This window comes from Odontomachus brunneus, unplaced genomic scaffold (genome assembly GCF_010583005.1).
Source record: "Odontomachus brunneus isolate Ranch 3 - 2012 unplaced genomic scaffold, Obru_v1 Obru_scaffold_052, whole genome shotgun sequence".
Classification (NCBI taxonomy): Eukaryota; Metazoa; Arthropoda; class Insecta; order Hymenoptera; family Formicidae; genus Odontomachus; species Odontomachus brunneus.
Genome location: NW_022639502.1, coordinates 1,508,657 through 1,520,008, shown reverse-complemented (window position 1 = coordinate 1,520,008; position 11,352 = coordinate 1,508,657). Strand labels below are relative to the sequence as shown.

General features: G+C 42.6%; 1 protein-coding gene across 1 annotated transcript in view; it reads left to right on the top strand.

Annotated features, from left to right (window-relative positions):
• Positions 1-11,352, top strand: part of LOC116845448 (protein single-minded-like) — a 245,266-nt gene that overhangs the window by 86,583 nt on the left and 147,331 nt on the right. The window contains exon 2 of the mRNA XM_032818153.1: positions 6,583-6,773. Coding sequence (XP_032674044.1) covers positions 6,583-6,773 — 191 coding nt within the window. The remainder of the gene's footprint in view (positions 1-6,582; positions 6,774-11,352) is intronic.

Sequence of the window (11,352 nt, the reverse complement as noted above, 5' to 3'; positions counted from 1 at the left end):
GGCCGAACTTCGGAGCTAAACTGAAAACCGGTTCTGCTCGATGCCAGCGCCAACGGACCCAACGGTTTCGACTAAACGTAACAATAGAAATAAAAGCCATCTACCAGGGGTGCGTTCCAAAACCTACAGTAAAACTATAATTACATCTCTATACGTTTTGGATCGCAGCCCTGAGAGGTAAAATCCCCGCTCCGGGTGAGTATACGAGTACCTGCTGCGTGCTATTAGAGCCTCGACGCTGCTCAAGAGATTTGTTGCGCTCGGAGGCCATAACTTCCGAACGGCTGCGCATTTCGATTTAAAACGTTGGGAACATATTCTTACAATGTTAAATAAACATTTTATGCAAAAAAAAAAAATTCGATTTTTTGAAAGTTCTAATTGGATTTCCCCCCTTAAGGAAAAGGGCACTTGGTTTCAAATTGCGGGAGAAGTCGACGAAATCGAAATACGTCATTAATTAGCATCGATCCGTGTCACGACGCGATATAGACAGCGTTATCTTTCACAGAATATCCTTTTTTCTCATGTTCGCGAAGGACATTTCGCGTTCGAGCGTAATACCGAGGCATAGACTCCGTGCGCGCGAGAAAGAGAGAGAGAAAGAGAGAAAAAAGAGGGAGAGAGCTTCCCGAGCGATTTTCCTCGAAAAGCCGGTGAACCTGTCTCTCCAGGAAAGCGTCGTCGAAAATTACCGTCGCGGTGTTCCAGGATGAAAATTGCCGGGAGACCTTTCCTTAACGACCGCGGGTAACATTGCCAGCCATTAGGTGGAGTCTGAAGTACACACGCGTATGTGTTTCGAGTGCGTTACAGTGTCACGGTTCGCGGAGTCGATACGCATCTACGCAACTGGCCTAATGCCACTACGATAATGTGTTATGCGTGTGGATTACCGGGAGGGGCGTGAGGACTTGACACGTTATCACCTGGCCTACCTGGCAGACCGAAATCGTGCGTCACTTCTGCGATCGATACTATCGGTAGGAAGAAGCCCGAGATGAAGTGACCGAGTCAATCTCTTTTTCTCTCTTTCTATTCTTCTATTTTTATCTATCACCCCAAAACTAATATAATCTTATCGGAATCCTCTTACATGACCTCAAGAGGATTCTTTTTAAAACAAAAGAGAAGAGAAATATTCTAAGTACAATATTCTGAAATTTAAAGGAATCTCATCGTGCATTTACGGTACAAGTCTGAGTTATTAACAGAAATTTCTTCTAATAGAGGACAATTCTATACTTCAATAAAGTGTATCCTTCTTGATTCTACAAAAAAGAAAAAGTCCAAATATCTAGTACATTTTAAATTAATTAATAATTCACTTCATTATAAGAGACCTCTTGTCTTTCGTTTAAAATACGGGATTATAGGGAAATAGCGCCTTGCAACTAGAGTTCTTATTTCGGATGTTTTTTTTTTGGCTTTTTTTAGAAAAATCTCTTCTTGAAGCCACATATGAGAATATTTTGCTAAGAATAAAACTATATTGTTTTCGTTGATCTATTTTTTTGTCTACGCCCCCCCCCCCCTTCTATCCATCTATTACCTATTCTTCTATTTTTTCTTGGATAGTTAGTATTTTTTAATCTTAACGTTATTTAATTTTCAGGATATTCTGTGAAAGATAGCGCGGTCTATATCGCGTCGTAACACGGATCGATGCTAATTAATGTGACGTATTTCGATTTCGTCGGCTTCTACCGCAATTTGAAACCAAGTGCCCTTTTTCTTAATATAAAAAATAAAAATAGATAAAGAAAGAAAAAAAGATAGATAGAAAGAGAGAGAAAGGGAGGGAGAGAGAGAGTACACGGAGATTCGCAGCGTTACGCTGCGTTAGAGAACGCCAAATTCCAAAGGTGCAGTAAATTTTTTCCCCCCCGTGGGGAGAAATATAAATGTCGATTGTGCTGTAACGACGTTTACATTCGTCGAGTAGCTCTGCGGGACGCCTCACATTGTTTCTTCGGATCTATAATTTTTTTATCTATTTGTCATCGAAGTACAGTTACCGTCTGCAGCTAATGGTATAGCCTCGTTTGTATTTCCGAGGTAACTATAATCGTGCATACAGGTGCGTATACACACATGCACACACACACACATATAGAACCAGGATGTGTCCCTAGCCAGGGGACCGTACGTAGTTACGTTCGCACGACTTCTCGTTTCTATAGACCTCTTCGGTGTGTGCACGCGCCAGTTGCGTTATGCACGACTGGCCGAGTATGCTATTTGCGTTATTTCCCTATCGCCGCTGATTTCATTTGAATGGCTTAACGATGGTTAAGTACCGATTAGCTAAATGTAGATCAATTTACGCAAGTGATACAAAGTTACATACGTTATTTCGAGGTACCTACAAATCGTAAGACACATCCATAAGAAGCCGAGAAAATAGACGTCGATTTTCTTTTTCCTTTCTTTTAAGTTTGACTGCACGTGATAATATCCCTCAATCGCCCCAATGAGAGTACTTGAAGATCGATTTGTGGGATATAAAGTTTATTTCGTTGAATAAACTTTACGTCCTACAAATAATTTCAAATATTTTTTTCTCAATGCCATCAAAATATTGTCCTCGGTGTGCCGTCGTCGTTGCTGTTCTCGGAAGCCGCGAGAGTCCTCGAAAAAGGTATAAACGCGGCGTGCGCGCGCGTTGAAAAAGCGTCGCTTTTAATTAAAATGCTCAGGGGTTAGAAAGCGTGATGAATGAGATCGCCGGCCGTATACGGTGCGGCGCGGCCGCGCCAAGAAGAACTCTATTAATTATTAGACGACACCAGATCCATTATCCGGGACGAGGAGCGACGGAGGAGGTCCGCGAGGAATAGTTTCCCATTCGGATACCATTAGGACTCTGCCGGACTCTTTCGTTTCACCCCCTTCCGCTACGCCGTCGCGCCTCGACAGCGCAAAACAAAGCTAATTATTGAGACGCGACACGTGGGCCGCGTAGGCCCAACATTAACCCTTGTATGTGTATGTGCGTGTGTACTGAGCGGATCCGTTGCACCCAAGCCTACGCTTGTACGGGGTGTCATATTGACAGTCTAATTCCAAGTGCTGTCTTTTCTCGGAGTTAAATCTTATCAAAATGCATGAAAATTCACCCAAAGCGATAATGAAGATGATGGATGTATCACTCAAGCTTAGAGTGGACTCTGTTTCCATAGGAGTGAATGTTTCAATCGATTGGAGTGAAATTATTGTTGCGATGGTGGAACATCAGGTAATATCAAGTGAAAGTATTCACTCAAGTGAAAATGTTTACTGAATGATTCAGAGCGAAGAATTCGTTCTGCACGAGCGAGAAATCTTTCAAATTTGAGGGATCCGACTGTCACTTCACCTTTCGAGTGAAAGCTTAGTCCAAGAAATTTAGAGGATGCGTGAAAATAGGGTTTAAGAATATGTCTGGATGTGTCAAAAAGAGAGAGAGAGAGGTACATGTTTCAGAATACAATTCCAGTAACCCACGATCGTTAAGCTATGAGATAATAGCATGCTTGGCGAATAATCGTACAATGCGAACAATTTAGCGCCGCACACGTCAATGATACGCTACTTATAGAGTCCTCGTGCTGTTAATCTGAACACGAATATATTCAGTATCTCTAACGAACGCGAGTCATTATATTGCAATTCTCTCCGAGGGAAGAACATGCGCAATTAAAAATCGCGTTAAAATCGTGCAATAGGCGCGAGAGGCGTCTTTAGGAGCTCGCGGCACAGTGACATCTCATTAACACTATTTTCTTAATAACCCTCGATAAGAACTGGTCCTGCCCGCGAACCGTCCCGACGTGTCCATCTCGTTTTCTTGCCCCACGGCCGCAGCCTTGGCGGTCACCTCGGGGGCAATGCAAGTGAGCGAGCAAAGGCCGTTAAATATATGTATACCGCGTAAGAATAATAATTATTCCTAAGTATAGGCCTGCGCGAATGGCCACGGCGGCGCGGTGTCTTTGACGCCGGCTGGAGAGTTCCGTACTCGTCCTGTGGCATCCACAACCGTCGTTCCCATGGCGAGCGCTTCAATTAAACAAACAGTCCGCAAGCCGATGCGTAAAATTTGATTTTGCATATTAATTCCGCGAAGAGCGGCCATTGGCGCCGCCGAGGAATTTGCGGGAATCATTGGCGACGCGATTTACGGCGCACTGAGCGCAGCGAGAGTCGACGGAAATGTATCAGATCGCATAACTCTAAGAGAGAGAAAGAAGGAGAAACAGCCGCGGACACGAGTAAAAACGGAAGCGCCGGTTTCGAGTCAAAACACCGGCTGGAATCGCGCATTTCGAATGAGACATGCTTCAATTTTACCACGCAGCCGTTTGCACGACATTATACTCATAACTTTGCGACATATAAACCGGAATGTTTTTTGAACTTCCTACATTTCCTAGAATGGAATCTCGCTTGGAACGAATGAAAAGTGGCACTATCTTCGCTTAAAGCGACAGTGAAAACACTGCTACTCGAAATCGCAGGAGTTTGAATTTCATTCAAGCTTAGAGTAGATTCTGACTCCATGTAAACAAATGTTTCAGTCGATTAGAGTGAATATGTGTTTCTGTATAATAATGTAATATTATCAGATTTATTCTTCAATTACGAGTAAAAATATTCACTCGACAGAGTAGATAATTCATTCTATGTGAGTGAAAAATCACGCGAATTTGAGTGCAAATAATCATTCTACTTCTCGATTATTAAATTTCACTTTCAAAAATTTTGAGAGATTTTCAATTAAGTTTTGGAATGAGAAGACCAAATATATAAAAAGTCTAATAGATCAACCGACTTTTAAGATTCGTAGCGCATTTGCAACTCGCGTTTGCATCTTGATTAAGATGTACCTTTCGATAACGCAGTTTTTATCGCGTGTCAATTTGACTCAAGTGCTAATGCAATATTTAGGCGTCGCAACGATACATATCCTCCGCTACAATTAAAGCCGCGCGAGAGACGTTTCGTATGTTCCGTGTAGGCTCTTTAAGTTTTAATGTTAATTTCGTAAGCGCTCGATCGCGATAAGATCGCGTGTCACGTTCTGTCCGTTATGATGCGCGTTGATGGTCTCCGTCTCCACGGCGAATGTTTTAATTAAGCGGATAGCGCGTCGCTTAAAAATGGATTTTACATGTTAATTTTGCAAGTTTCTCAGAGGCGCAGCGGCCGCCCCGAATCTCTTCCAATTTTCCCTTCCGCGTAGCTCAAGAATGTCGAACGATTTGCATGCTTCTCTTTCTCCCTTCCTCCCTCTGTCTCCCAACTTCTCACTTATAATTCGTTCAGAACGCGTTCGCGATGCGATTATATCGAGTGCATCGCGCAGGACGCACGATAACATCACATCGGAATACTCGGAGTATGCAAACTAATGCAAACTTGTTCACAACAAAAGTACCTACGCCAATGTCGGCTAGTCAGGCCACCATGTAGTAGCCGTTGTTGTCGGTTACCACTGTCATAACTACTAAATAACTCGCGCACTTTACCGCCGAATCGGGCGGCTCAGCACGCCGACGTAAATACTCCAAGTTATGAGCCTGACGGTATCCACGCGTATCCTCGCCCGAGGATACACGTCCTTCTCCGTGCTCGCGGAGGAAGCAGAGGCGCAATACGTGTCGGCAGGGTGTCAATCAGCCGCGGCTGGCGCACACACGCATACATACACACACATACGCACATACACACACTGGCAAGTTTTAATTATCGAAAATCCTGCAACAGGCCCGCCCGTTGTTGCTAACGATTCGAGAAGCGCGCACGCTGATCCCGGTAATGAAGAGTAAAATGTAAATCCGCGCGCCTAACGGTGCGGCGTGCCGCCGCACTTCCCCGTGAATTGATTATTAAAGTTAATCCCCTCTAGTTGTAGCTCGGAACAAAAGCCCGCGCTGGTTATTGAACCCTCATCGCCACGGACCAGTAAGATCGTTGATTGCGCCGCGGCCAGCAATTGCTTTATTTTTAGCACCCACCGACGTGTCGGTCGGTTCGGGACACTTAAAGTGGCCGCATTCTTTTGTTTTATCCGCGATCTTCAACGATACTTCCCTCACGAAGCGCGGATTATAACAGACGGATGTATTTCTGAAAATGTTAGACAGCTGATTACAACAGTGAATTAGCGAGTTCGACATTGTCTCTCCACGAAACTACAGGAGAAAGTAAACAAATTTTTGTATCTTTTTAACTTGTAAAAATAACTTGACGAGAATGAACCTCATGAATGTGAAAATAGTAAGGTGAAAGTAGTAAAGTTTGTAGACACGTATCTAATCTTGGACCTAATTCTTATTATCTGTTTTGGTTTTTAAATACGAAAATTTAAACTTTCATATATTGTACATGTAAGACCAAAACAATAAGAATGCCTAGGATTAGATACGCGTTTTCAAATTGATACTTTTATCTTAATTTGAATTAAAGTATGATATGAAATTAGTCAGTAGGCAAGATATTTCAAATCTCACCCGCTTACTACGATTTGTTATTCACTTGTTACTACGATTTGTGCATGCTTCTTTGTAATGTAGCTAAATAAGTCACGTCTTGTTGCAGCTTGAAACCGCCGCAAAAAGACGGAGTGACAAAATCAAACCCCAGCAAGCGGCATCGCGAGCGATTGAACGCCGAGCTGGACACGCTAGCGTCGTTACTTCCTTTCGAGCAAAACATCCTCAGCAAGCTCGACCGACTTAGCATCCTCAGACTCAGTGTAAGCTACCTCCGCACGAAGAGCTACTTTCAAGGTAAGTCCAAATTTTACGCGAGCTATTACAGTCAACGTAAATTTTTTGTAAAATTTATAGTGCTTGTTCACGCCTGAATCTTAAGCCACGATGTCACTTTAAAATGTGCACTTGCGGATCTTCTTTCGCGGGGCGGTGTGTCGCGCATGTTATTCGTTCATTTATCGACATATAAACTTAAGCGTATTGTATAACTGTTCGAAAAATATAAAGATATAAACGTAATAATTATGGATTAATTAGTATTGCTCTTATTCGCCGATCCATTATCGCTGTTCGCGTCGTAACAACTGAAACACGTAGATCTCAGACAACAAATATCTATATGAGTCTCATCGTAAACGTAAGCATTCACGGTCTCTTCGTTAGCACGCGAGATACTCGTTACATCATCGAGACAATAAGATCCGAAAACAATGCGCGGTCCATACGCCCGCCCCATCCCTTCCTCGTTCTCCTACACAATCCAAGAGCTGTGTGATAACTTAATATCAAAACCGTGCTTCTTGTACTGTGGTTGCACGGGGATGAAGTACTAGGAACTAAATAGAGCGCGAGAGTCTATTCACACACAACCCGACAGTGAGAAATGAATGTTCGATTGCAAACGCGATACGAGACGCGTAACGAAAATGTACGAGACATAATTAATCTCATGGGGAAGGAGGGGTTGGCTGATGATAATCGTTGCAAGACATTGTCATGTATCGGAAATGTTCAAACAGTCGTGATAGGATCATGAAAAATTATTCGTCGTCGATAGATTGTCTAATGCTTTCTTATTTAATCTCATTTTTCTCGAAGCATTCATTATTCTCGAGATTTTTTCTTAGCAGTTTTCGAAGTGAAGACACGACGCGATTCATCGCCGCGAGTAATACATTTCGCAGACGCTATGCCAGAAATTATGCAACTTCAGCAGGGAGAACGCCTTCCTGCACCGCGGGTGCGCAATCTCATCTGCAATCGCAATCAGGTGGGGCCTGATCGAGGAATCGCCGCGCGAAATAATGGGTAGAGTCACTCCTCTCCCTCGCTCTACCATTATCCGCCGCCGTGCTTTCGTCCGTTGTTTCTAATCTTACGACGAGCAAAGTGACTCCCGCGCCAACGCGAAATCGAATTCGTCGGTTTTACGTTGAGTTTTACTACTCGCGTTGTAGCGGAATAAGGTCGCGAAAAAGGTAGAATCGTTTTCGCGCTCGCGTTTCGCTTTACTTTCTCTGGAATTAAAGAGCGTCGCATCGCGTTATCACTTCTAGCCTGTCTTTATCGGTAAATCGAAAGAAAAAATGTATCATTAACTACACTGAGAGAAAAGATATCTAAGAAATGAAAGATATTTATTCGTTAGGTACTAACACAATTCGGAAAAAACAATTCTGTTGATGCAAACGAATTTTCGGCTGCTCAAAGACCAGACGAAAACTCGACTGTAGGAATAGAAAAATTTCTTTATGAGGCTTCTGTATAGTCAATTGTTCTCAGTTGCCTCAACCGAGTTCTAATATCGTTGAATATTCAGACGAATATTTTCGGTTGCACCAACTGAAATTTTTTTTGCATGCATGTGTTCACTTATATTAATATAAAATATTTTTCAAATAAAAAAATATATATTTTGTTAAAATCTTAACTCTTCGTGAGAGCAATGTTATTCTGTTTAAATAAAAGAATTTAAATTTAAATAAATACGTTAGGATAATTAAATATTCCGTTATTTAGTAAAAATAGGGATCAGATATAAAAAATTCGGTTATAGGAACAGATAGATTCTTGTATGAGATCTTAGTCAATTTTCTTTTACTTAGTCAATTTTCTCAGTTATTGTAAGCAAGTTTTGATACAGTTAAAAGTTTAAACAAATATTTCATCAAATTTTCATCTGGTTTTTATTCAATTGTATAAACTTTTTTTTTAATTGCACTGAGCTTTTTTCCTGTGTAGTACCTATCGAATAAATATTTTTATTTTAAGTATTTTTTCTCTCACAACGTACTCTCCCTCTTTCCCTCTTTTTCTGGCTCTCTTTCAATCTTATCGACCATTCTGTTCAAACAAAACGACATGACGTCAAACGTAGCGTCATCCGACGACGTTTCCTCCGCAAGAGGAACCGGCCAACGCGCACAAACGGGTGGGAAAGAGTCCATTAGCGGAAGGGAAGAGCATCACGCGGCACCGTTCGTACCTGAGAGTGCGAGAAGAACGGTCGATCTTCCACGGGAGCGAGTGGGAGCGCGATGGCAGATATACCGGGGCGCAATAGCGTATGCAAGGTAATGCACGGCCACGAATCCGGATGGAACGCGCGGAGGAGGACGTCTCCGTGTTTCTCCGTCTGTGTATGCGCGCGCGCGCGTGCTGTTGCTCGCTACCTCCGCGCGATATCGCGGATCTCGCAGTATATCACCGGGGACCGCGCGCGAGGTTGCGGCCCGGGCTTCTACTTAGCGCTTTTGTTGTTGTTGTTGTTGCTGCCATTGCGATCCCGAGCGAGGGCGAGGCCCGCGCGAACGCGAGCGAGCGAGACTCGATGCGAGGGACCCGCATCACACAGCATTGTTCACACCGTTTTAATAGGTATTCATTGTCGGGGCTCAGATCTCTGCCGAAGAGACTCCCAACGGAGTGTCGTTCCGATGCGCCCCGATATACCTGGGAACTCCGCTTGCCCCTCGGTGAGGCATGCCCGCGTCTGCCCCTCGAGCGAGCCCCCGTTTGCGCAGGACTGCGGAGAACATCGCGGATTCTTAATTGATTTTAATTAGATACATACGGACGTCGCAAGGAACAGCTGAGATTCCACCCGACGCATTGAAAATCGCACTTCGCGCTCGTCTTGGTCTCTCGTCTCCGCATTTCGCGTCCAACCGGTATTGATCGCGGGGTCCGATTTCCGGAAACTTATCAACGCCAACAACTTCCGTTCCGCAGAAACGCACGCGGCACCGGTCCGATTAAAAAGCTCCTCGGTTCGCGCTTCGGCGAACGCGTTGCAGCCGTTAACAAGATTAACAGCTCTCCGCATTCGATCGGCAACATTAATCCGAGTAACACGGGTAGTAGTAACCCGAAGGAGCTCCCTCCCCCTGTCTGCCCCTACCTCCCTCTCTTTCGCCTGCGCGCTATGTAAATTAATTAGGGCCCTCGGTAACCGCGCTGATTTTTCAAGTAGGCACGTGGTGCGCGCGTCCCTCGCCTCGAGGTAGGCAGAAGTAAAAGAAGAAGACGAGGAAGATGGGAGAGGAGAAGAGAAAGAAGAAGAAGAAGGTGGCGAAGTCGAGGCCCGAGGTGAATTCGCCGGGCGTTGAAGAGGCGGTGTGCGAAGAGATGGCCCCTGCACTTGGGTCCTTTCCGTGGGCCCAGATAGCAGATCTTCCCCAGAGGCTGCGCTCCTTCGTCGCCTTTCTCACAACAGCTTCTCTTCCTTTTCTCCTCTCTTCTCTCATACTCCACGTTGTCCGTGCTACCGGTCGGAGATCCCGCTCGAACGAATCTCGGCAATTAACCCGCGCCACTTAGTCTTATTACTAGTAGGTCTCTCCTGCGAGTCGTCCTTGAGTCTGTTCCTCTCGCGACTCAGCTCATTCTTGATTTTAAGCCGCGTTTCCGGCACGAGAAAATCAAGCGAGACATATCCTGGCCATTACTCTTAGAATCGATTTTCCAAGCCCTTAGTAAGTCTACTTAACAGTTAAATCATATATCTGTTTTTCCTTCAAATTGAACAAAGATAGATATATGATTTAACTGTTAGATAACTTACTAAGAGGTTGAAAAAATCGGCCTTTAAAATTGCTAATTTTTGTTCTTAAATGAGTCTCTTAAACAAACCTGACATTTATTAATTATGTGCTTACGTTAAAAATCAGTACGTCATCAGGTATCGATTCGAAATTTTTATTGTACGTTACTTCTATCAATTCAGTCGAGCTTGAAAAGATAATGAAAAATGTAGAAATATAATGTTATATAAGCTATTGTCCTATCTTGACACTGCAAGTCATCACTCATTGCCGTTTTCTCTATATTGATATTAAAAAAAAACTTGCTTCCAAATTCTTTAATATGAGAGAAAAAATATCTTAAAGATAGAAAAAGATATTTATTCAATAAATTCCAATAACATATTTAATTTAAACCTAAATTCTCCTGTTTAAATAGAATAAGCAATTGCTTTCATGAAAAGCAACAATTTTAGGAAAATATATATTTTGTCATTTGAAAAAAATTTTTTTCTCAATGTAAAAATATTATGTATTAATACACAATATGTATTATATAAAATATTGTGTTTTAATACAAGTAAATATGTTATCAGTACCTATCACAAATAAATATTTCTTATTCTTTAGATACTTTTTTCTCAATAATTTCTAATTTTAATCAGTAAAACATTATTTATTTAATTACGTAATTTATTCAAGTATTTAAACAAAGTATGCGAACAAGTCAATTTTTGCAAAAATCTATATTACGAGGGTGGTCTGAAAAGTTTCCGACCTAACAAAGATACAAGTCATTTTTTCTGAAAATTGTTTTTTATTTTTCAACATAGTCTCCTTGTAAATCTACA